Below are 27,099 nucleotides of genomic sequence, written 5' to 3'. Positions count from 1 at the left end.
ACTAGGGCTGCGGCTTAGAGAACAGAGGTGGTGAAATCATAGCTAACTGTCATGTTTACCCAGCCTTTGTAAATACCTATTTGTGAATCAGACTGGTGGCGATCTAGACCTCACTCTCTGATATCTAGCAAGAAGTATGGAGGAGAAGAAAATGTGCTCGGTTTTGTCAAAAATTCTAGTTAGTGGAGAGTTACATGAATTAGCTAGTTTCAAAGACCTTATCTTGCTACTTCCAAGCATCAGAAAGGCTGTTCAGTATCTGGTGGTTCTCTAGGCTCATGGATCTGAAAGCTGGTCATCATCATCATGGGGAGCCTGGGTGAGGCAGGGATGTGGGCAGGTAGGAAAAGAGAAAGTGCCTCACTTTCTACTGTTTCTAACCCCATAGCTCCTGGTTGGAAGTAGCCACCTTAATCCATAGGTCAAATCTGAAAGGATTCCACAATACTCCCCAACTCATCATGCCACTGGGAACCCTTCCCCTGGACCATGCTTGGTGGGAAACTGGGACAGCAGCCTTCCCACGAGTCTCACCTGCTTGAACTGAATGGTAATAACCATATGAGACCGGCTGCTGCTGGCATTCATGTTCGTCGATGCTGTGGTCCGTATTTTTGTCCCTTGTTCCATCAACCTTTCAATCTGTGCATAGTTCTCACAGGGCACTGACTTCAGGCCATCCACATAGAAGCCCAGCTGTTGATCTTCTCTGACTTTTAGTCCCCCAGGCTTCTTGGTTCTAGATAGCAAGTCTCTTATCTGTGGAAAAGATTATAAATAGTGTAAACTTCAGGAAGGCAGGGATTGGTATTTACTTCACGGTTATACCTCTGCCTAGAATATATTAAGTGCTCAATAAAAACATATTAGATGAATGAATAAATGTTAAATTTCTGTAGGCACCAAACCAGCTCATAATTTAGGTAAGTAAGAAATAGGGGAATGGCAAACAGGAGGGAAAACTGTGATAATAAGTGATGTAATCATAATTTTTTTAAAACTCAGTTCTAGTATTTTCTAGTACCTAAGCACTCCAATGAGCCTGTGAACTCGCTTTGGGTGGGACCAAGGTTTTTTCCTAGGAGATCCTGACATAGTTCCCAAAGTAGAAGAGACACTCAGTGAATGATTTTTGACAGAACGGTATAACCAGAGCTAGGCTAACAAATAATGTTTCATACATCGCAGGTAGGGTGCCGTCGAGCTGCTTCTGCAGCAGGATAGAATACTGGAGTAGGTATGCACAGGTGTCTGGGTCTCAACAGGTGCTTCTAAGACATTTGTGCTTGAAACTCTTACCCTCGTATTGACATAAACATTCACCTAGGAATCTTGTTAACTGTTTTTATTGGATTAGCAACGCCTTTGTGTTTAATATAAAAATACACTCTCCTAGCCCCTCTGAATTATCGCAAATTCTCTGTTACAAAGTAATGAAGTCTTATTTTATGGGGAACAGTGAGAAATGAAAATAAAAATACATAGCAGATAGTAACATTCTAAGTACCTAATGCAAGCAGAAGGCGCGGTCTGCCAACGTGAGATGACGCGCCCACAAATGCCACCACCCTGAACTCTCTACATCCAAGGGACACTGATTCAGTCCAAACAGTACTCGCTACAGTCAAACCGAACAGGAGAATATGGGTGATTCTTTGGATCTTATTATTGGAGATTTGTGAGATGTCACACCTAGACCATGGCTTCTGGTGAAAGCCCATGTTGCCTCTCATCCAAGAAAAGCCACCTCTGACAAGGTCAAGTAGGTCCTCCTGGGGGATTCAGGGAGAGCCAGAGTTCCCAGAAGGGTAGTTGGTGTTATATGGTGCAGAGAGGTCTGGACTGGGAGCCTGAAGACCTGGGTTCTCGGTCCTGGTTCTGCCTCTAACATGGGAGTGCTTCAGAAAATCTCTTACTTTCCCAGTGTTCATAATAGGAGGGGGTGAATTAAGTTCTCTCTGAGCTCTCCCCCAGCTCTGGTATTCTGCAGCTTTTCATCCTAGAGCCAAGGTAGGATTACAGATTGAAGTTGGGACAAGCCAAACTAAGACAGTGGACGTAAGGCGCCAGAGATAAGGAGACATCAAAACAGAGACCACTTCTACAGCTAGGAAGCCTTTCCCCTAACGTACAAATCATTCGAAGGGGCATCTAAGGCTGAAGATGGGACTGAATAAGGCTTATCAGAAAATAGCTAAGTAGGGCGCCTGGGTGGCTCAGTCCATTAAGCTTCTGCCTTCAGCTCAGGTCATGATCCCAGGGTCCTGGGATCGAGTCCCGCATTGGGCTCCCTGCTCGGTGGGGAGATGACTTCTCCCTCTAACCCTCCCCCCAGCTTGCTCGCTCTCTCTCCTTCTCATGCTCTCTCTCTCAAATAAATAAAATCTTTAAAAAGAAGAAAGAAAAAAGCTAAGTAGATGTATCGTATTGTGCCCAGAGATCAAAATTGATGATTGTCGCAAGACCTTCCTCACTCACCTGGGCTTTCCTGAAAAGCCCCTAACTCTGTCTCTATTTGACACACCTTCAAATCCAACTTCACTCTGTTGCTAGAGAACTATTCTAGAATTCCAATCTAATTATCTGATTTCCCTGTAAGATCCTCCACGGATTCTCCGCTGCTGCCGGGAAGGCCCTTTACTTTTGGCAGAGCCTATCTTTAGCTTTGTGTCCTGATGCCCCCGCCATGGATCCAACTCTGGCTCCACGGGGTACTTACTGCTCCTTTAAATGCCATGCACTCTCATGTATTTTGGGACTGGTTAAAACTAATCCTGCCTAAAGTGCCCCTATCAGGGCCCCCAACCTTCCTGCTGCCTCACCAAACTCCGCCACATCTTTCGAGGTCCAGTCCAAGTCCAGCATTGACCAATGCTGCCAAACATCCCAGGTAGTCACGCACTCCCTTCTCTCTGCCCCTTGCTCTTCGCCATTCGTGGTGCACACATAATGCATCACTGTCTGGAGAGGGTCTTGTAGCTCCCACCAGACTCTTCCATAGAGGGAATTAAGTCCTAGGTTTAACTCATCTTCAGGGTCTGGTATGATGTCTGAAACATTAGAAGTACCTGATAAACTTCACTTTGATTGACTGTAGTACCTCGTGGGAAAATACCAGAGAGTCCGAGAATATGAGAAATGGAAAGATTCCTTCCTAAGAATCCAATTTTTTTTAAAGATTTTAATGTATTTGACAGAAGGAGAGAGAGAGAATGAGTGGGGAGAGCTGCAGAGGGAGAAGGAGAGGCAGGCTCCCCACTGAGCAGGGAGCCCGAATGTAGGGCTTAATCCCAGGACCCTGGGATCATGACCTGAGCCAAAGGCAGATAGATGCTTAACCGACTGAGCCACCCAGTCGCCCCAGGATGTCCAGTGCTCTTCTTTTAGAGATGAGGAAACATAATTCCAGACAGACTATCATCAAAAACAGATATCAGTAGGGAGACCACAGTGAGAGGCCCACCAGAACTTGGTAACAAAGGAAATTAAAAGGTCCTCCCAAAGTCATTGGTACGAGATAAAGGAGCCACACTGTCTTCTGAGCCTTAGCAACTTGGAGGAAACAGAAACTTAGTGACCTTAATATAAGAACCCATTTGGAACCCACAACTATATGGTCAATTAACCTTTGATAAAGTAGGAAAGAATATCCAATGGAAAAAAGACAGTCTCTTCAAATGGTGTTGGGAAAATTGGACAGCAATATGCAGAAGAATGAAACTGGACCACTTTCTTACACGATACACAAAAATAAATCCAAAATGGACTAAAGACATAAATATGAGACAGGAAACCATAAAAATCCTAGAGGAGAACAAAGGCAGTAATCTCTTTGACATAGGCCATAACAACTTCTTTCCAGATATGTCTCTAGAGGCAAGGGAAACAAAAGCAAAAAGAAATTGTTGGGATTTCATCAAATAAAAAGCTTCTGCACAGCAGAGGAAACAATCAATAAAATTAAAAGGCAACCTACTGAATGGGAGAAGATATTTAAAAGGATTCGTGTCCAAAATATGGAAAGAATTTATAAAACTCAACACCCCCCAAAAAATGAATAATTCAATTTTTAAAAGGGCAGAAGACATGAACAGACATTTCTCCAAAGAAGACACCCAGACGGCCAACAGACACAGGAAAAGATGCTCGGCGTCACTCATCATCAAGGAACTGCAAATAAAAACCACAATGATATCATCTCACACCTGTCAGAATGGCTAAAATCAACATAAGAAACAAAAGATGTTGGCGAGGATGTGGAGAAAGGGGAACCCTCATACACTGTTGGGTAAGCCACTGTGGAAGGCAGTTTGGAGGTTCCTCAAAAAGTTAAAAAATAGAACTACCCTATGATCCAACAGTTGCACTCCCGGGTATTTACCCAAAGAATACAAAAACGCTAATACAAAGAGATACATGCACCCAATGTTTATAACAGCATTATCTACAAAAGACCAATTATGGAAACCTCAAGTGTCCATCGACTGATGAATGGGTAAAGAAGTGGTGTGTGTGTGTGTGTGTGTGTGTGTGTATCTCTCTATATATATATCTATATCTATCTATCTATCTATCTATCTATCTATCTATCTATCTATCTATCTATCTATCGAGACAATGGAACATTACTCAGCCATAAAAAAGAATGAAATCTTGCCATTCGCAATGACATGGATGGAGCTAGAAAGTATTATGCTAGGTTAATAGCCATTCAGAGAAGGACAAATGCCATATGATTTCACTCATGTGAAACTTACGAAACAAAACAGACGAACAAAGGGAAAAATACAGAGAGAGAAACCAAGAAACAGAATCTTAACTATAGAGACCACATTGATGGTCACCTGAGGGGAGGTGGGGGGGATGGGTGAAATAGGGGGTGGGGATTAAGGAGTGCACCTGCCGTGATGAGCACCGGGTGATGTAGGGAAGTGTTGAATCACGATATTGTACACCGAAACTAATATGACACTGTATGTTAACTGATTGGAATTTAAATAAAAACTTTAAAAAAAAGAACACATTTGAATTTACTGTCAGCCTTCAGTGGTAGTAAATGACTCATGAACAAGCGTAAGAAACAAAATGGATATTTTCTTTCCTTAGTATAAAGAGAAAACACTGACAGATTTATTCCTTTAATAATATTTATTTAGGAATGATTAAGTGCAAGGCTTTGGGTAGTGTTTGGGGTTACACAAAAACTGTTAGGATGTGGTCTCCTGTTAGAAACCTACAGTTGTAGATGTCTTTGTCAGTTCATCCATTCAGTAAACATTCGGGAGCACCCATTCTAAACCCACAAGTGTATTGAGTATTGAGAAGGTATTTCCTATAGACAGGTATTCACAAAGGTGTTCATGATCTGTTCTGGTGACACAAACATGTGAAGAATATTTCACAGTATAATACCAATTCAAGGGGAGAGGGCAGAGAATATCTGGTATTTTCTAAGCTCTGTGTTAGAATTTAAAACAGTGCACCTCGATGTGTAGTGTCTTATTTTAAATTCTCTATAAATGAGAAAACAGAGCTCCGGGATGAGGTGATTTTTCAAAGTCACATGGCTAGTCAATGAGAGAGGTGGGGTCTGAGATCGTGCCATTTCCAACCACCCCAGGGACAGGCAGACCGTGGCGTGGGCACTAAGCTCAGTTTTTGTTAAGATCCTTGATATAAGAACATTTTCCACGTTTTTAAGTGATGGGAAAAAAATCAAAAGAAAAATATTTCATGACCTGTGAAAATTGATGAGAAGAACAAAAGCAAGAGAAATGCAGGAGGAGTGAAATTTCCTTACAACTTGCAGCCCACTGATAAATCCCTGCAGCGTGTGGCTTTCCCCCAAGGAACTCAGGGCCGCCTTGATGTCGATGTTTCATTAAAGACTAAAAGCAACCTTATCTTAACACCAGCCAGCCCTCCAACGTCCTGGAGGCCTCGCTTCTAACACGCACAAATTCCTTGGAGACTTACGCTGTCCCTAAGCCCTGCTAACTAAGACGTCCACGGTCAGTCACTCCACACAAGCCCCGGGCAGCCCCTTCTGCCCATGAGTCCTGTCCCTGTGCTTTAACAAAAGCACCTCTTCGCACCAAAAGCATCGCAAGAATTCTTTCTTGACCATTGGCTCTCGGCCCCACATCAAAAATGAGGTGAAATTCAGTTCCAGTGTCCAAGAACTGCCCCCATGGGGACCCTGCCATGCTCCGCTGTGCTGCGGGGGCAGAGGCGAAGAGTTGTAGCAGACACCGTCTGGCCCTTTGAAAACAAAGTTTGCCACCGTCTCTGCCCCACATGCCGACGGAGGTCAACTGGATGGGGGGGGGAGCTGACCCTGGAAGGGCAGAGGAGGGTAGCTGTTGGAAAGAATGACATGTCCCGGAGAGGAAGACGTTCGTGTGGTGGAAGCATAGAGTATGTGGAGATAAAGGGGTAAGAAGTGGAGTGGGAGAGGTAGGCGAGGGCTGTAGTCCATGCCAGGCTACGGTGCTGTGATTTATCTGTGGGATGGGGGAGGGGGGTCTGGTGGTTATCACGATGCAGAGCCCGTCAGGTGTGCGTGCCAGAGAACGGAATCACTGTTACCTGCTCGTTGTAAATTTCCAGCATACTGAACGTAACCTGCATAGAAAAGAACATAAAGTTAATATTCTCTGGAACCTCATCTTTGGGGAAAAAAGTCAGATAGGAACAACATAAATTTCCAACAAAGGGAGAAGCTAATATTAAATATAGTGCTGCTTGGGGCGCCTGGGTGGCTCAGTTGGTTAAGCATCTGCCTTTGGCTCAGGTCATGATCTCAGGGTCCTGGGATCGAGTCCCGCATTGGGCTCTGCGCTCAGTGGGGAGTCGGCTTCTCCCTCTGCTTGTGCTCTTTCTCTCTCAAATAAATAAAATCGTTTTTTAAAATAGAGTAATGCTCTCGTTCACATGCAATAAGCGATTCTCACATAATTTTAATGATATGGTGGAAGTTCTTAATATAAATTAACATATACGCGACTCTGAATGTGTGTGTGTGTGTGCGTGCGTGCGTGCGTGCGTGTGTGTGTGTATTTCGGTCTCGATTGGCAACAGAAAAAGCTTATTCTTTATTGCTCGCCCCCAATCTGAACATACGTGGGGAAAAAGGCTGGTCTTTACCTAGTGCTTTTGGAATATTTCTGGACAAGACAACACCGTTTACATGGGAGGCTGGAGGGATCAGAATGGCTCTCGCATAGAGAAGAGGCCCTGAGATACCGACATTTGCCACAACCACCCGTGACAAGGCAGGCTTGTGGTTCCGTCTCCCGGTGGCGGGTCTTGCCTGTCCTATCTCATGTCCCCAGAACTTCCAATCAGCTTGAGTGTCGCATGTTTTAAAGCAATGGCCTAGGATTAGCTGACAAGGAAAGCCTCCAATATGAGAGATCAAACAAACAGTAGAAAAAAGGAACTCCAAGAAAGTAGGAGATAAAAGGAGTAGAAGACATCATTCTTTAAAGTCCTAGAATTCATAGCTTCTGAGAGAGAAAGAATGCTACCCATGAACAAACAGGATGCCACGGGGCGCCTGGGTGGCTCAGTCAGTTCAGCATCTGACTCTCTCTTATTTTATTTTATTATTTATTTGACAGAGAAAGAGCACAAGCAAGGGGAGCAGCAGGGACAGAGGGAGAGGCAGACTCTCCACTGAGCAGGGAGCCGGACACAGGGCTCGATCCCAGGACCTGAGATCATGACCTGAGCCAAAGGCAGACGCTTAACCGACTGAGCCACCGAGGCGCCCTAAGCCTCTGACTCTTGATCTCAGTTCAGGTCTCGATCTCAGGTTCCAACCCTGCATTGGACTCCACGGGTGTGGAGCCTACCAAAAGAAAGAAGGAAAGAAGGGATGGAAAGGAAGGAAGGAAGGAAAATGAGCACACCACAGCCTTGGTAGAAGAGGGGAGTGAAGGAAACCATAGGCGAGTCAGTGAGGATCTTGTTGGGTCAGCTTCAGCAACAACCCCTCGTGTTAGCTTTCAAGACGTCTGCTTCTAGGATACTCAAAGTGCCTTTTAAAAAACATCCTTGGGTTTGCCTCCACAGAACCAGAAAAAGTCAACATTCTAATTAGTTGCAACTTGATTTTGCAATCCTGAGATTTTGGTATGGAAAATTAACACTACCCTGAAATAGAGATGCTGATCATTCGGAGCCGGGAATTTCCAAAATGAAAAAAAAATTCCTCGAAGAAAGGGATTTTTGGATAACGCATACCTGGTATTCTTCCTTTCCCTCCCGCTTCTCAATCGCTTGAAAGAGCTCCTCACACACATTTGGAATGATACCCTTGTTTGCACCAAATCCAGTCATGGAATAGCTTTTTCCGGAGCCGGTTTGGCCGTAGGCTAGGAGGGTGGCGTTATAGCCTTGCCAAGCGTTGTCCAGAATTCCTCTGCCGAGATCGTGGAAAACATCTTTCTGGAAAGAAGATCACAGACACCGCGTTCAGCACAGGCTTTTCACAATACCTCTAACATAAGTATTCTGGTTTCGATGCATTGCTTAATTAGTACCATACGGCCTATTTGATAGAAAATTCCGATGCTGCCTTAGAAGCAGGGGAATGAAGCTGGAGACCAAAAAGGGAGTTGGCCATTTGGAAGACACTGAGCACCGTGGATCTTCAATTAGCTGATATCAAATAGCAACTCCGTGCATCTCACAGCCGGGCCCAAACCCAGGCTGGCTGGGTCTTTAAAATTCAGCAATTAGACAACAGTTTCAAGGTCCCAGGGGATAGAGACCAGTGAAAGCACCTTCTACTTTCTCATTGTTCTTGACTCCAAACAATAACGCCGCAAAATGCCCACACTGACTTTAGTCCACTGTGGGTGAACTTTTTTTTTTCCCCCACAAGACCCGGCGGTTCTAGAGCATTTCTACAATATGTGCACATACGTGTTCACAACTCCCCCCTTTCCACAGATGCTTGTGCCCACAACTGCTTGAAAGAGGATGTGGTCTGGCTCTTTCAGCATCTCTGGGTCATGGTCAAAGCCAGCAGTATTCTATCCGAGTACATTCTTCTCTGCTCTCTCATGTCAATAAAATAATAATCTTCATAAGATCCCTCCATTGCAATAGGCACATATGTTTCTTGGGTTTTTTTTAAAGATTTTATTTATTTTTTTGAAAGAGAGCACAAGCAGGGGGAGCAGCAGAGGGAGAGGGGGAAGCAGACTCCCTGCCGAGCGGGGAGCCCGACTCAGGACTCAATCCCAGGACCCTGGGATCATGACCTGAGCCGAAGGCAGATGCTTAACTGACTGAGCCGCCCAGCCTCCCCTATAATAGGTACATTTGTATCATCTATATAATTTTTACTTCGGGGAAAGATGCACATACCAACAGAGCATGATTTATATATGGACAACAGACAGCAGCCAATCTTCTCATACTGTTCATTTCTCATAAGAAAGGAATAGAAATTATCCTACAAGAGTTAGGGGAGCTTCAGGCCTAAAATATAGAATTTGACCAGTGGTTTCTGAAAACATTTCTTTTCCCAGAAAATGTATTCCCGTAAAGGATATCTAGTCTACCTTAGGGGCTATTAGCCAAACCTAAGGACACTTACAGAGCTTAGGGAAGCAACTACTTTTGGAGTTAGAGCTGTCTTTCTAATTTCTTCCTGCTTGCCGTCCTATGATCAACCATATAAAACATTTTCCTAAACTATGGTACCTGAAACAGTGATTCTACAGTTATCATCACAGGTGCTCAACAACAGCTGGGTGGTGGCCCTCATTTGGGGATGAGGAAAAGGTGACAAGTTTCTGTACAGCACAATTGTCGCAGTGTTTTAAAACTATCTTTTTAGAAATTGGGATGTGGGGCGTCTGAGTGGCTCCGTCGGTTAAGGGTCTGGCTGTTGGTTTCCGCTCAGGTCATGATCTCATGGGTCATGGGATCCAGCCCCACATGGGCTCCGTGCACAGCAGGGAGTCTGCTTGAGATTCTCTCCCTCTGCCCCCCCACTTGTGCATGCATGTTCTCTCTGTCTCTCTATGATAGTTAAATCTTTTAAAAAATTGAAATGTAATTGGCATATAATATTGGTTTCAGGTGAACAATAGAATGATTTTATATTTGTATATACTGTGAAATGATCACCAGAGTTAGTCTTTTTGATAAGAGCCTTTCTTTTTTTTTTTTTTTAAAGATTTTATTTATTTATTCGACAGAGAGAGACAACCAGCGAGAGAGGGAACACAAGCAGGGGGAGTGGGAGAGGGAGAAGCAGGCTCATAGCGGAAGAGCCTGATGTGGGGCTCGATCCCGTAACGCCGGGATCACGCCCTGAGCAGAAGGCAGATGCTTAACCGCTGTGCCACCCAGGCGCCCCGATAAGAGCCTTTCTAACCAGCGAGAAGGGATGTCTCATTGTGGTTTTGATTTGCATTTCCCTGGTGATGAGTGATGTTGAGTGCCTTTTAGTGTACCTGTTGGCTATTTGCATTTCTTCTTTGGAAAAACTGTCTATTCAGTTCCTCTGCCAATTTTTTAATTGGATTTTTTGGTGTGTTTTTGTTTGGGGTGGGTTTTGTTTTTGTTTTGCTCTTGACTTGTACGAGCTCTTCATCTATTTTAGATATTAACCCCTCCCAGATACATGATATGCAAATATTTTCTTCTATTTCATAGGAGAAATTTTCATTTTGTTGATGATTTCCTTTATGTACAGAAATTTTTTTGTTTAGATATAGTCTTATTTACTTTTAGTTTTGGTGTCAAATCCAAAGCATCGTTGCCAAGACTGATGTGTAGAAGCTTACCTCCTAGGTTTTCTTCTAGAAATTTTATGGTTTCAGCCCTTATGAAAACCCCCCAAGTTTTTAATACATTTCAAGTTAATTTTTGTGAGTGGCATGAAGTAGGGGTCCAGTTTCATTCTTCTGCATGTGACTGTCCAGTTTCCCCAACACCATTTACTGAAAACTCTGTCCTTTATCCATTGTCTATTTTTGGCTCCTTTGTCATAGATTATTGACCATACACACATGGGTTTATTTCTGGGCTCTCTATCTGTCCCACTGATCTATGCAGGTTGCCTTTCCATTTTCTTGACGTTTGCTTTGCTGTGCAAATGCTTTTTAGTTTGATGTAGTTCCAGTGGTTTGTCTTTGCCTTGGTTTCCCTTGCCTGCAGGGACAGATCCATAAAAATATTGCTAAGACTGTTGTCTAAGAGTTTACTGCCTATGTTTTCCTTTAGGATTTTTATAGATTCGATCACTTTTAGGTCTTTAACCCATTTCGACTTAATTGCTGTCCAGTTTCTCAGGGCCATTTACTGAAAAGACAGTGTACAGTCTTGCCTCCTTTGTCATAGATTGACCATATAAGCATGGATTTATTTCTGACACTCTCCTCTGTGCCTTTGATCTTTGTGTTTTTATAATTTGAGGAGAATGAACATTAACTCTTCTGTTAAATATTTGGTAGAATTCACCTGCGAGGCCATTTGGTTGTGCGCTTTTCTTTGCTGGGCGTTCTTCGATTATTAATTCAATTTTGTTACTAGTGGTCGGTCTGTTCAGATTTTTCATTTCTTTCTGATTCAGTCTAGAAGGTTGTATGTTTCTGCAGATTTATTCATTTCTTATACGTTGTCCAATTTGTTGGCTTATAATTTCTTGTAATAGTCTCTTATAACCCTTTGTATTTCTGTGATATCTGCTGTAACTTCCCTCTTTCTGATTTTATATATTTGAGTCTGTCTCCTTTTTCTTGATGAGTCTGGCTAAAGATCTATCAATTTTGTCTATCTTTTCAAAGAGCCAGCTCTTAGTTTCATACTTACTTTCTATTTTTTTGAGTCTCTATTTCGTTTATTTTGGCTCTGATCTTTATTATTCCTCCTTCTACTCAATTTGGCTTTTGTTTGTTCCTTTTCTAATTCGTTTAGGAGTAAGGTTAGGTTGTTTATTTAATATTTTTCCTGTTCGTTGAGGTATGCCTGTGTCACTATAAATGTCCCTCTTAGAACTGCGTTTGCTGCATCCCAAAGATTTTGACCCTTTGTGTTTTCATTTTCATTTGTCTCAGGTATTTTTTTATTCCCTCTCTGACATCTTTGTTGACCCATTTGTTGGTTAGTAGCCTGTTGTTTAGTGTCCACTTGTTGGTGTTTTTTCCAGTTTTATCCTTGTAATTGATTTCTAGTTTCATATCACTGTGGTCAGAAAAGATGCTTGAGGACACCTGGGTGGCTCAGTCGGTTAAGTGTCTGCCTTCAGCTCAGGTCATGATCCCAGGGTCCTGGGATCCAGTCTCTGCATCGGGCTCCCTGCTCAGTGGGGAGTCTGCTTCCCCCTCTCTCTGCCCCTCCCCCTTGCTCATGCATGTGGGCTCTCTGTCAAATAAATAAATAATATCTTTAAAAAGAAAAGATGCTTGATATGATTTCAAACTCTTTACATTTATTAAGGTTTGTTTTGTGGCCTAACATGAAATCTATCCTGGAGAATGTCCCATGGACACTTGAGAAGAATGTGTATTCTGCTCCTTTAGGATGAAATGTTCTGAATGTAGCTGTTAAATTCATCTGACCGTACGTGTCGTTCAGAGCCACTGTTTCCTTGCTGATTTTCTGTCTGGATAATCTGTCTACTGACATGAGTGCATGTTAGAGTCCCCTTCTATTACTGTATTACTGTCAGTTTCTCCCTTTATGTCTCTAATACTGGCTTTATACATTTAGGTGCTCCTCTATTGGGTGCAGAGAGATTTACAATAGTCTTATCCTCTTGTTGGATTGTTTCCTTTATCTTTATGTAGTACCCTTCCTTGTCTCTTCTTACAGCATTTGTTTTAAAGTCTGTTTTGTCTGATAGAAATATTGTTACCCCAGCTTTTTTTTTCCCACTTCCATTTCCATGGAATATTTTTTCCATCTTTGTGCTTTAGTCTGTGTGTTTGGGTCTACAATGGAGTCACTTACAGGCAGCATATACATGGATCTTGTTTTTTTCATTCATCTAGTCACCTTGTGTCTTTTGATTGGCACATTTAGTCCATTTACATTTAAAGTAATTATTGATTGGTATGGACTTCTTGTTATTTTGGTGATTGTTTTCTAATTCTTCCCTGTTCCTTTCTTGTTCTTTTTTCTTGTGATTTGATAACTTTTTTAACGTCATGCTTGGATTCCTTTCTCTTTATTTCGTGTGTGTCTATTATAGGATTTTGGTTGTGGTTACATGAGAATCACGTGCAATATTTGCTGTATACAGCCGTCTACATTAAGGTGATGGTTGCTTACGTTTAAGCATATTCTGAAAGTGCCACAATTTTCCTTCCTTCCCATGTTTTATGTATATGACACCATATTTTACATTTTTAAAATTTTGTGTTTCTCTTAACTGAATTTTTAAAATATAGATAATTTTACTACTTTTGTTTTTTTTTTTACCTTTTATACTGGCTTTATAAGTAATTGATCTACTACCTTTATTATATATTTGCTTTTACTGGTGAAATTTTTCCCTTCATAACTTTCTTCTACTTATGGTATTTCATTTTCCACTTAAAGAAGTCCTTTTAACATTTCTTGTAAGACTGGTTAAGTGCTGATCAACTTTTTTAATTTTTAATTTTTCTCTGGAAAACTCTCTCTCCTTCAGTTCTAAATGATAATCTTGCCAGGTAGAATATTCTTGGTTGTAGGGTTTTTCCTTTCTGCATTGAATATATCATGCCACTTGATTCTGGTTTCCAGTTTCTGCTGAAAACAAGCCGATAGCCTTTTGGGGTTTCCCTTGTATAAAACATTTTGCTTTCTTCTTGCTGTTCTTTGAATTGTTTATCATTAATTTTTGATATTTTAAGCATCTTGGTGTGGACCTCCTTGGGTTCATCTTGTTTGGGGCTTTCTGTGCTTCCTAGACCTGGATGTCTGTTTTCTTCCCAAGGGTTAGGGAAGTTTTTAGCTATTTCTTCAAATAAGTTTTTTGCCCCTTTTCTCTCTTCTCTTTCTGGGGCCCTGATAATGCAAATGTTAGTATGTTAGATGTTGTCCCAGAGGTCTCACAACCTATGCTCATTTTAAACATCCTTCCTTCCTTCCTTCCTTCCTTCCTTCCTTCCTTCCTTCCTTCCTTCCTTCCTTCCTTCCTTCCTTTTTTATGATTGTTATTCAGCTGGGTACTTTCTACCCCCCTGTCTTGCAGATTACTGATCTGTTCTTCTGCAACCTCCAATCTGCTCTTGATTCCTCCTAGCGTCTTTTTCATTTCAGTTATTGTATTCATCAGCTAGGATTGATTTTTTAATATTTTCTGTCTCTTTTGACACTCTCCTTGTGGTCATCCACCCCCCCGAGCTTGGTGAGCATCTTTAGGACCGTTACTTGGAACTCTTTATCAGGTAGATTGCTTATCTCCATTTCATTTAGGTTTTTTCCTGAGGTTTTGTCTCATTCTTTCATCTGACACATATTTGTCTATGTCCTCATTTTGTCTTACCCTTTGTGTTCATTTTTGTTTATTAGGCAGGTCAGCTATGGCTCCTGGTCTTGAAAGTATGGCTTTATATAAAAGGTGTCCTGTAGGGCCCAGCAGCATAGTCTCCCCGGATTAGCAGAACCACATGGTCTGGGGATGGCTGTTGTGGGGGCTGCGTGTGCCCTCCTATTATGACTGGCTGCTGTGGGTGTGCCGGTGAGTTAGGGCTGGTTCCTGGCATGCCTAATAAGCCTGGCTATAGTTGTACCGGTGTGCTGGTTGACTGGCTGCTTACCTCTGCTGGAGCAGGAGCAGATTTGGAGAGGTTCCAGCCCCAGCCAAGGCTGCCTGCTGGTTGTGGTGGGGAAAGACCTGCTTGGGATGGGTTGCCAGTTTGGATGGCTGTGTCTACAGGGGAATGCTGGGTCAGGGCAAACAGTACTAATGAGTGAGATAGCATCAGAACTGGCTTCTGCAAGCATTTGGCCAGCCAGGCTGAAGGAGAGCAAGAAACGTGACACCTGCCAGAAGTCTCGTTCCTGGATAAAATCCCTACAGATCCCCGGCCCTCTGACATATCACCTATAACTAGTCAATAAACCTCCCCATATAGTGCTTTGCAAACTACTGCTGTTCGGGGTCTCAAATTGTGTGCTGCAGGGTGCTGGACTTTGAAGAGTGGAGTCTCAGTTTCTTATAGCTCTCGGGCTCTCCCAGAGTTAAGGCCTGCTGATTTTCAAAGCCAGGGGGTTTGAAACGCTCATTCTCACCGTTCAGGTCCCCAAGGCTGGGGATGCCCACTGCGGGACTCCATCCTTTCAATCCTTGGGGAGAACTTCTACACTTGTGATATTCTTCTTATGTGAAGGTTGCTGTGCCTGACGTTTTTTTCCCCACTGTGTCTCTGCCCCTCTTACCGTTCTCAATGTGAGCTTCTGGTTAGAGACTATTCTATATAAAGTTGCTAAGGACACTCGCAGATGGTTGTTTGTGAGAGCATATAGTTTATTTCTCTCGGAATTGCTGGGTCGTATGGTCACATGTTTGCCTAACTTTTAAAGAACCTATTTTCCGAGATAACCCAACATTTTTGCACTGCCGTAAATACTGTATTAGAGTGCCAGTTTTCCACATGCCTGTCAACACTTGATGTTGTCAGTTTTTAATTTTTGTCATTCTCACGGATGGGTAGTATTTTCTCATTGTGGCATTAACTTGCCTTTCCCTAACAACTCATAAAGCCTGACACTTTTTCATTGGTTTTTCATATCTACTTTAATTAAGGCTCTGATAAATCTTTTCCCTTTAAAAATATTGACTTTTTAAATATTAAATTATAAGAATTCATTATATATTTTGGATATTTTATGTTTTGTAAATATTTTCTTTCTTTGTGGCTTGCCTTTTCATGCTCCTCCTGGGATGTCTTAAAGAGCAAAAGCTTTTCTTTTTATGAGTCTCATTTATTATTTTCTTTTATTATAATTATACTTGAACTTAAAAAATACTTTTTTAAGGTTTGTGCCCTAAGATGTCTTTCAAATCTGAGATCACAGACATTTTCTCCTTTCTTTCAGAGGTTTTATCATTTAGCTCTAATAGTTAGGTCTATGATCCATTCTGAGTTCATTTTTATATGGTGTGAGGAAAGGATGAAAGGTCATACTTTTCCACATGGATATCTAATATCGCCAGCATCAATTGTTGAAAGGCTGTAACTTTGAAGAACCTTGTCACCAGTATTAGATTTCTAGGGCTGCCATAGCAAATTACCACAAAATGGGTGACTAAAAACAACAGAAAATTATTCTCTCATGATTCCAAAGGCTGAAAGTCCAAAATGAAGCAGCAGGCAAGGCCACACTCTCTCTGAAGGCTCTAGAAAAGAATTCTTCCTTACCTCTTCCCAGCTTCTGGTGATTCCCAACATTCTTTGGCATTCCTTGGCTCATAACCATATCACTCCAATCTCTACCTTCATAGTCACATGGCATTCTCCCTGTGTGTCCAAATTTCCCTCTTCTTACCAAAATTGGATTTTGGGTCCACTCTAATCCAGTATGGCCTCATTCTTACCCAATTACTTCTCCAAATATCTTATTTCCAAATAAGGTTACATTCTAAGGTATTGAGTGGATATAGATTTTGGGAGAACACTATTCAACCCATTACTGCATCATCATTAAAAAAATGACAATATATGAAGATCGATTTCTAGATACTTCTGTTCCATTGATCTGTATCTCTTTTAGCCAATACCACTCTGTCTTGACTATTGAAGCTCTCTAGTGGGTTTTCAGGGTCTTTCAAATTAATTTTGGCTATCGGGGCACCTGGGTGGCTCAGTCAGTTGAGCATCCAACTCTTGATTCTGGCTCAAGTCATGATCTCAGAGTCATGGGATTGAGTCTCACATTGGGCTCTGTGCTCAGTGTGGAGTCTGCTGTCCCTCTTGCTCTGCTCCCCTCCCCCCCATAAATAAAATAAAAATAATAAATAAAATCTTTTAAAAAACAATAATTTTGCCTATTCTAAGTCCCTTACAATTCCATGTAAATTATTAAAATAGCTTATCAATTGCTTCAAAACCTTACTGCTGGGATTTTGGTTGGCATTGCTTTGAACTGATTCATCAATTTGAATTCTTAATAATATTGAGCCTTCTAATGCATTTACGTCTTCCTTTCAGTAATGTTTTATAGTGGACAGATTTTGCATGTGTTTTGTAAAATTTTTTCTTAAAGTATTTCATATTTTTGATATTATTGTAAATATTTTAGTTTCACTTTCCAATCGTTCACCGCTAGTATTGAGAAATACTATTTGTTTTGTATATTGACTTTGCTAAACACATTTATGAACTGTAGTAGCCTTTTTGTTGTTGTTGATTTCTTAGGGTTCTTTACATAGATAAGGATGTCATCTACAAATAGTTTTACTTATTCCTTTTTTAATCTGCATATCACTCATTTTCTATTAATTACTTTCTTGCCCTGGCTAGGACCTATAGTAAATGTTGTATAGAGATGATGAGATCTACCCTCCTTGCCTTGGCCCCAGTCTTAGGGGGAACACATTCAGCATTTCACCATCAAATATGATGTTACCTATTATTTCAGGGAAGGTTTATTTCCAGGAAGTTCCCTCCTATGTTAAGTTTGCTGAGAGTTTTAATTTTGATTGGGTGTTGAATTTTGTCAAAAGCTTTTTCTGCATCTGACCATATATGCCTCTCCCCTCCCTGGATTCTGATCATATGATGAATTACATAGATATTCATGTATTAAACCAATCCTACATTCCCAGGATAAGTCCCACTTGATAGAAATGTATTGTCTTTAAAATATATTGTTGGATTCAATTTGCTGAAGTTTTGTTAGTTTTTTTGTCCATGTTCATGCTGGATATTGGTCTGTAGTGTTTCTGTAATCTTTGGCTGGTTTTGGTGTAATATTGGCCTCAAAAAATGAATGTTCCTTCTTCTGTCAGCTCTAGGATTTTTTTTTAAAAAGAATTCTCATTATTTCTTCCTTTGGTAGAATTCACAGCAAAGGCCTAGAGTTTTCTTTGCGAGAAGGCTTTTAACTATAAATTCAACTTCTTCCGGGCTGCTTGAATTATCTCTTTGGTTTGGTGGGACCTTCAGTAGCTTGTGTCATTTCATCTAACCTGCTGCATGTATTGACAATAAGTTTTTCATAATATTCCCTTTTTAAAATGTCTATAAAATCTATAAAATCTCTTTCATTTCTCATCTTGGTACTTTGTATCTTTTTTTCCTGATTGGCTTGGCTAGAGGTTCAATTTCATTGATCTTTTTAAAGAATTAGCTTTGAGTTTCATTGATTTTCCTATTATTTTACTCTTTTGCATTAATTACTGATCTTTCTTATTTCTTCCTCTGCTTCTTTGTGTTTAATTTGCTCTTCTTTTTCTAAATTCTTAGGTGGAAGCCTAGAATGTTGACTGGAGATTGTGCTTCCCTAATAACTTGACGCTATAGAATTTCTCCAAGCCCTCCTTCAGCTGAGGCTCACAAATTTTGATAACTTTTTAAAAAAATTTTAAAGATTTTATTTATTTATTTGAGAGAGGGAGTATTGGGCGGGGTGGGGGAGACCCAGACTCTCCGCTGAGCAGGGAGCCTGAGGCAGGGCTTGATCCCAAGACCCTGAGATCATGACCCAAGCCGAAGGCAGATGCTTCCCCGACTGAGCCACCCTGACGCCCCTAAATTTCTTATTCAGAGTATTTACTAATTTTGTTTATGGTTTATTCCTGGACTATGGATTATTTAGAAGTCTGTTATTTTCTAAACACTTGGATTTTCCTAATATTTCATTTCTTTCTAGTTTGGTGGTTAGAGAACGTACTTTGTATGATTTCGGTTATCTCACATTACTGAGACTAGTTCCATGACCTGTCGTAATGGACGTTTCATGTTCACGTGTAAAGAACGTGTGGTGCTTGGTCGGGTGGCGGGCAGCCAAAGTGCTCTCTGATACAGTTGACCTGTATTAGATGTCGATCATGACGGTGCTCTGGTCTTCTGTGTAGTACCGATTTTGGGTTATTTGCTCTATCCATTACTCAGAGAGGAGTGATGAAATCACTAATGACAGTTGTAGATTTGTCTGTTTCTCCCTTAATTTCTAGCAGTTTCTGCTTCACGTACTTTGAAGTTCTATTATTAGGTTCATACCCATTTAGGATGGTATGTTTCCTTAATAAATTGATTATCGTGATGGACTGTTTCTTGTGCTGAAGTCTACTTCGTGTGATGTAAATGTGGCCTCTATAGGTTTTTTTTTGTAGTGTTTACGTGATAGTATCCATATTTAAATTAGGTTTCCCTAAACAGACAGACAGCTGGATCCAGCTTTTCCTATGAAATTCGATCATGTCCGAGTTTTAGTTGGCACGCTTATTTACATTTGCTGTAATAGCTGATGTGGCTGCCATTAAGTTGACCAGCTCGCTCTTTGTGTTCTTCTCCCATCTCCTTTGACTCTTTTCCTGCTGTGTTTTGAATTGAGTGCTTCCTAATCCCATTTCCCCACAATCGACTGATGAGTTACAATTTTGTTTGGTTTTTTAATTGATTACTCTGGGATGGTGGTTCTCAGGTGCATTCCAGGGTCCATGAGATCCTTTACATACATACATACATACATATATTTATTTATTTATTTATTTATTTATTTATATTTTAAAAGATTTTATTTATTTGTCAGGGAGGGAGAGGGAGAGCACAAGCAGGGGGAGCCGCAGGCAGAGGGAGAAGCAGGCTCCCCACTGAGCAGGGAGCTTGACGTGGGGCTCGATCCTAGGACTCTAGGACATGACCTGAGCCAAAGGCAGATGCTTAACCAACTAAGCCACGCAGGCATTCCTCCATGAGATCCTTTTAGTGAGTTTGTGAGGTCAGAACTATTTGAGTGTATTTTTAGAAGTGATTTAATAAAAAGTGTAAGCTGTCAGCTGAGTTTGAAAGACAAATAGGCAGAAAGAAGGATAGAGAGAGAAAAGTTTTGGGGGAAATGAACAGAGCCTCAGTGACCTGTGGGACAAGCTCAGTTGGAATCACAGAAGGAAAAAGGTGGGGAGGGGGCAAAAGATATTTGAAGAAATGATGGTTGAAATGTTTCCAACTTTGATCGAAACTATACACACCCAGATCCAAGAACTTAATGAGCTCTGTCCAGATTGAAATGACCTCCTCTCCGTTGTCACCCCATCATATCCCATATTCTTACCCCAGAACATATAACCCTTCTGAATGCACTTACTTGCCTGTCGCCCCACACCAAATTGTGGGCAACTTTAAGGTGGAATAATGCTTGGCACGTGATCAATAACTGATAAAACAAGAGTTCTCAAATGCTGAGTGCATCACAAATTTTGCTTATTTCAGAGAGACAAAATACAACTGACTTGACTGACACTTCGGCAGTATATTGGCAAATCGATTGATCTGAGTTCCTAAAAATTATTTAGGCAATAGCTGTACTTTGGGACCTTATGTTTAACATGAAAAAGGAATACACTTAAAATCAAACTGTCGAATGGAAGTATATATCACAGCATGCTTGCATTAAAAATTGTACTGTTCTACAGTTAATACTTCATTTAAAAAAAAAAAAACAACCAAACAACCACCTTTCCTTTGAAGTTATGCTGTAAAGCAATTTACCTGGCTTGCAAATTGACTGCTAGGACCAGCTGAAATAAACACACCGTCTTGATCCTTTTGAAATCCATCGTGAGACCAATACGCCAGGTCAAAAGTAAATGTCTTCCTCTGCTCTGGGTTCTTAGGGTCTTGTATGGTTGTGGTGGTCCCAGAATGCATGGAAATCACACATTTGCTCCCAGAATTCTTCTCTCTCTGCAAATTACAAATTCAGAGTTAATCATCGTAGGTTTTCTTTGTCATCCAAGTTGTTTTGCAAGTCTTGATACATACCTCACAAGAAATTAAGCTGGGCACTTACCATGTGTTCGTTTTGTTCTTTGGTCCTCAGCAGCTGTTACGACAAGCAGCGGCTCTTATACTCCCTCGGAATTGTTGAAAGGCTTGTCTCTAGTGATGTTGATTTTCTGAGAATAGCCTAACACCTAGCTATGCTAATAGCTATAACTATAGCAACAGAGAGCTTCCCTGTTTCACTCCCCGAGTGAAAGTTGGTGAAAATTATTCATGAAAAAAATGAAAATGGAAAGACAACCATTTCGGGACTCTGGAAACGGTCCTCAGGGCGGACAGCCAATGACAAAGCATCTCTTCACGGAAATGTACCACAATTGTTAAGAAAGCCGAGTCTGGTACTTGAAGCAAGACAATTCCCTTCCTCTCTCCTGCCAGCTTGGCCAGGTGGAGACGTTACCCCGGACTGCTGCACCCACAAGGCCGCCTCTCTCCCCGGATTCCAGTTGCAGGGCTTTCTTCTTGGTAAGAGCAGGATATCAGCATTTCACATCCTACCGCCATCTCCTGGGAGAGACTTGGCAAGAGGTAGGATTCCTTCTTCTACCCAGTGCCCACGCACGCAATGGAGGCTCTGCTTTGGACGCCTCACGCTGAGAATATTAGGGTGCTGGCCATCCTTGCCCCAGCCCCCGAGGTGGTGGGTCTGTGCCAGGACAGATAAGCTGAGAGGATCTCGGGCTGCTGTTCCACACTCATCAAGTGCTGGGCTTCTAAAACAGGAAGCAGCTTGCCATCGTCTCCACCCCTAAATCCAGAGGCAAGGTTCAGACATCCTGCCCAGGAGGATAGCAACTAATGTCCGCTCAAAGGAACTGACTTCTTTTGCCCTCTTAGAGAAGGTTAATCCTAAGGGCACACTCAAGAACAGAAGTTGTAATGAAAGGGAATTGGGAAGAGGTTTGTTTTGATAAAGATTCAATTATAGGCCCCCTAGTTTGCAGAAGTCGGAGGAGGGCAGTTGGGAAGTTGGAGGGTTGCAGAAGTTGGGGGTTGCTGGGAAGTGACATAGCTGGATGAACCCACCCAGAGTCCTACAAGGTATCAATTACTGATCTCAGAAACTGCTCCTTTTAAAGGAACCTGAATTTGATTGCATTAGTTAGCAGAGTAATTTATGCCTCCGGGACATAGTTGAAAACAGAGCAGTCAGCCGTCCATCAGCGTTGTTGAACAGCTTAGTGTGGTCAAGAGAGGAATGAGCCCAGCCCAGTGTTAGGGTGACCAGGGCATTCCCAAAGCTGTGCCCTCCTGACGTGGGGTGGTGGTGGCTTTCACTATAATAATCCTACCAGTCACTAAACAAAAAAGCAAGTAACAGTAACAACTACAGGGGGTGGGAGACTCAGTGCCCAGACTGGCTACAGTGTATTATGTAAAGTGTCCAGTTTCCATTAAAAATGATGAGGCATGCAAAGAAAGACCCATTATACACTGGGAAAATGGCAGGCAACAGAAACTGTGAGTGACCAGATGCCAGACTTCTCCCAAGTTCTTAAAGTGAGCTTTATAAATGTACAGAACCAAAGGAAACCATGACTGAAGAAATAAAGGATTATAATGGATACTATGGATGGTTGGGTACCCACAAATTAGATAATTTAGATTGAATGGGCAAATTCTTAGACACCGAACTCCTGAAACTGACTCAAGAAAGAGACAATCTGATTAGACCTGTAACAAGCGAAGAGATTGAAGTACAAAAACAAGAAAAAAGAAAAAGCCTAGATGGTTTGAATGTTGATTCTACCAAAAATTCAAAATAATACCAATTCTTCATAAACTCTTCCAATAAATAGAGGAGGGAATACTCCCCAAACCTACTTTTATGAAGGCAGTGTTACCCTGATACCAAATCCAGACAAAGACCTCACAAGAAAATGGAAATACAGACCAGTATCTCTTATGAATATGGATACAAGAATCCTCAATTATTAGCAAACCAAATCCAGCAACATGTAAAAAGAATTCTACACCGTGACTGAATGGGATTTATCCGAAGGATGTAAGTTTGGTTTAACATCTGAAAAGCATCGTATTAATCGTGTTTTTTTATTTTCTGCATTTGATAATGAATTGGTATCCTGGGGCCTAGAGACACTGCCCCTCCAGGGCTAATGAATTCCTAGAGATGGTAATAAAGTTGCCCTTCATGCAAACCAACCAATCCACAGTCCATATCTCAAGTCCCTCTCCCAAACACCCCCTTTATCTAACTCTCGCTCACCAAGCCAGTATTTCCCCTGGCCTAAATCACCCCAGGGCCGGGAACCTGACAACTAGAGATCACCTCTCTAGCCCAGAGCCCACTGAAATTACTCAAACTATATAATCCTAAATGCTCAAACTCGCCCACTATGCCTTGCCCATTCCTTCCTGCAGAAACCAAAACAAGGCTATGGGCTATGCTCCTTCTGCCCAGCCTTGATACTTCCCCATGGGGCATGCTCCATTCTCTTGGAAATTTTAAGGCAGTTGTTTCTGTGTCTGTCACCTTACTATACTCGATTAAAACAAATCTCACATATAATTTAAAATAATGACTTCACGTAATATACTAATAGAATGAAAATCAAAAATCACATCTCAATAGATGTAGAAAATGGATTTAACAAAATCCAACACCCTTTCATGATAAAAAAAACATTTAAGAAATTAAGAAATAGAATGGAAGTTCTTCAGATAAAGGGCATCTATGAAAAACCCATAATTAATATCCTAATAATTAATGTTCAAGACTGAATCTTACTCCTTGAGATCAGGTGGAAGACAGATTTCTACTCTCAGCCCTTCTATTCAATATTGTGTTGGAGGGTCTGGCCAGGACAAATAGGCAGGAACAAAGAAATAAAAGGCATCTAGATAGGAAAGGAAGAAATAAAATGATCTCTTTGCAGATGACGTGATCTAGTACATAGAAAATCCTAAGGAATTCACTAAAAAAACTTTGAGAACTAATAGTTCAGTAAGGTTGTAAAATACAAGCTCAATACATGAAAATTATATATACTTGAACAATCTGAAAATGAAATGGGAAAATGCCATTTCTAGTAGTATCGGAAGGAAGAAAATACTCGGGAATACTTAACCACAGAAGTACAAAACATATCTTCTGAATACTACAAAACGTTGTTGAATGCAACTAAAGATAATTTAAAAATTGGAAAAACACCCCACGTTCATAGATCAGAAGAGTTAGCATTGTTAGGGTGGTAGCTCTCACCAAACTGATGTACAAATTCAGTGAATTCTCTATCAGAATCCCACCCGATTCTCGGTAGAAATTGACAAGCTGATGGTAAAATTTCCATGGAACTGGATGGCACCCAGAATAGCCAGAACCATCTTGAAAAAGAACGAAGTAGGATTCACAATCCCCAGTCTCACAACTTAGTACAAACCAATGACCAAGGCAGTGTGGTACAGGCACGATGAGAGATATACAGATGTATGTATGAAATGGAGAGTCTAGAAATCATTCCAGGCTTCCGTGGCCAACTGATTTTCAACAAGGCTGCCAAGATGGGAAAAGAATAGCCTTTGCAAGAGGTGGTCCTGGAAAAACTTGATAGTTTCATGCAAAAACAATGAACTTGGACCCTTACCTCATACCATACGCAGAAATTAACACAAAACGGACCAAAGAGCTGTTAATAGAAAAGAAAACATAGAAATAGATATTTGTGACCTTGGATTAGGTGCAGGAGTCTAAGGACACCAAAAGCATGAGTTCAAAAAAAAAAAAAAAAAAGACTTCATCAAAACTAAAACTTTTGTGCTTCAAAGGACACCATAAAGAAAGCAAAAAGATAGCCCATAGAATGAGAGAAAATTTGCAACTGATATATCTAATAAGGAACTGTATTCAGAAGAACAGCTCAATGTAAAAGGATAATCCAATTTAAAAAGGAGTAAGAGATCCGAATAGACATTTAAGAAGGATACTCTCATGGACAATAATACTATGAAAAGATACTTGACATCCTTAGTCATCAGGGAACTGCAATTCAAAACCACAAGGCACCACGTCACACCCAGAATGGCTCTAATAAAGTCAGGTAACTGGATTAGGCTGGAGAAAGTGGAACCCTCGTACACTGGCGTGGGAAGACTGTACAGCTGGCTTTGGAAAAGTCATTTCCTCCAACTAGTTATTATATGACTCAGCAATTCCATGCCTGGGTACAAACCAAGGGAAATAAAAACATGCATCCACACAAAAACTTACACAAGAGTATCTATAGCAGCATTATGTCCTGCAGAAACCAAGGTAAGGCTGTGGAGAAAGCCAGCGAGACTCAAACAGCCACTGAGGAGTGGCTTAAACAAAATGTGTATCCCCATGCAACGGGACCGGAACCATCCACAAAGAAATGGAATCTGGGGTATGCTACAACATGGACGGACCTTGAAAACGTTATGCTAAGTCGAAGAAGCCAGTCACAAAAGACTCATCCCATTCACATGACTTGTACAGAACAGGGAAAGAGAGACTGAGGTTAGATTAGTGGTTGCTTAGAACGAGAGGGATAAGGATAGAGCCAAATGGCATTCTTGAGGTCATAAAAATTTTAATTCTGAAACTGGTGAGAGTTGCACGTTATCTGTGAATATACTAAAAAATCATTGTAGACTTTAAGTGAGGGAACCGTATAGTATGTGACAATCTCAATGAAACCATTTATAAAAAATTATGGCAGGGGCGCCTGGGTGGCTCAGTCGGTTGGGTGTCTGACTCTTGGTTTTGGCTCCGGTCGTGATCTTGGTGTTGACTGAGCTCCGCACTCAGCGCAGAGTTGGCTTGACTCTCTGCCCCCCTGCATATGGTCTTGGCTAATATCAAGACTAATTTGCCAGGCACTGTGTTTACGCATTATTTCATCTAGTTGTTTTTTGGTAACAGTAAGCCTGCAAAGTATCAACATCTCTGTTTTGCACAGAAGGAAACCAAGGCTCAGAGAGCTTAAAACCTTCTTCGAGGTCACACAGTGCATGGCTGGTGAAGTCCGGTCTTGAACCCAAGTTCACATGACTTCAAAGACAGTGCTTCAAAGGCTCCTGAGAAAGTGCTACCTCTTCTAATAGTCTCACCAAGCTTGTGCCCCGACCCCACCATGGGGATAAAGACTGGAAGCCAGAGAATTAGAGTCCAGGTCACCCAGAGGGGCTCGTTGTCCAGGCGTGACCCATAACCGTTCATCCTCAAGTCACCTCTCGAGTTGGCCCGCTCTCCTCCTTGCTACTGTTCCAGTATGAGCTGGCCAACGGTGGTGGTGGAATTCAATCAAATACCATCTTTTTGGTGAGGGGTCCTAAAAGCCACGTAATTAACTGAGTGCCTACTTTCTACATCCTGTTTAAAACTTGTAATTACTCTAGCCGTATTAAAGGCCAAAGAAAAATACCCTGGAATAACGTCTTCTAGCATATTGATGGGTTAGGTTATAAAATGGTTTTAATTCCTCATTTTTCTTGGTTAAAACGTTAAATTGCTCCTCATGATTCTTTGACATTTTTACTGATCAGGTGCCTGAAAAGCCACACCCCTCTAGGAACCCCCATGAGCAGCTAAAATGCTTGAAGTTATCCAGTTATGTGCATAAAGCTATCCCATGATATGTCATCTGGCTGTTGAAGCATTATTTTCTGTGATACAGATGATTGTCAGGGGGCAGGAAATGACAGACATCAACTGAAAACATGCAAAACTATCTTGAACACTGATGGACCAGAGAGGAAAGCGTCAGGCTGAACAAGGTCCAAATGGAAGACCTCATATATGGTTTCCATTACGCTCTTTGCATACCATTCAGGACTACTGTCCAATATGCCCTTGCTTGTCATTTTGTCTAGCATATCCTTGTCCCAATCTTCTTTCGCCCTTGGGTCATCTGAAATGCCTCCGTCTCCAGAATCTTCATGACCGAGCCAGATAGAATGAACTAGACCTGATCGATCTTGGGGGCCTTACCACTGTGGTGCGTTCCGCCACCACTTACTTACGTGATGAGATTGCAAGATGCTTTGTATCCTGTTTGTCTAGTACTGCGTTTGATCCACAGCAGTCAAACGTTTGCTGAATGGGCTGGTTGTTCAGAATTATCTTAAAACTTGTGACTAATGCCTTGATAATCAG

The 27,099-nt window shown here is 41.5% G+C and overlaps 1 protein-coding gene across 1 annotated transcript in view; it reads right to left on the bottom strand.

The window, feature by feature from the left end:
* LOC123791548 (kinesin-like protein KIF28) overlaps positions 1-27,099 on the bottom strand; it is a 67,120-nt gene that overhangs the window by 38,747 nt on the left and 1,274 nt on the right. The window contains exons 2-5 of the mRNA XM_045796427.2: positions 20,670-20,864; positions 8,248-8,451; positions 6,589-6,624; positions 535-759 (exon numbers count right to left, since the gene is read on the bottom strand). Coding sequence (XP_045652383.2) covers positions 535-759; positions 6,589-6,624; positions 8,248-8,451; positions 20,670-20,864 — 660 coding nt within the window. The remainder of the gene's footprint in view (positions 1-534; positions 760-6,588; positions 6,625-8,247; positions 8,452-20,669; positions 20,865-27,099) is intronic.

The sequence above is a fragment of the Ursus americanus genome, chromosome 2, assembly GCF_024610735.1.
Source record: "Ursus americanus isolate L20-20 chromosome 2, mUrsAme1.1.p, whole genome shotgun sequence".
NCBI lineage: Eukaryota > Metazoa > Chordata > Mammalia > Carnivora > Ursidae > Ursus > Ursus americanus.
The sequence above is the reverse complement of the archived record's forward strand: the minus strand, read 5'-3'. Positions and strand labels throughout refer to the sequence as shown.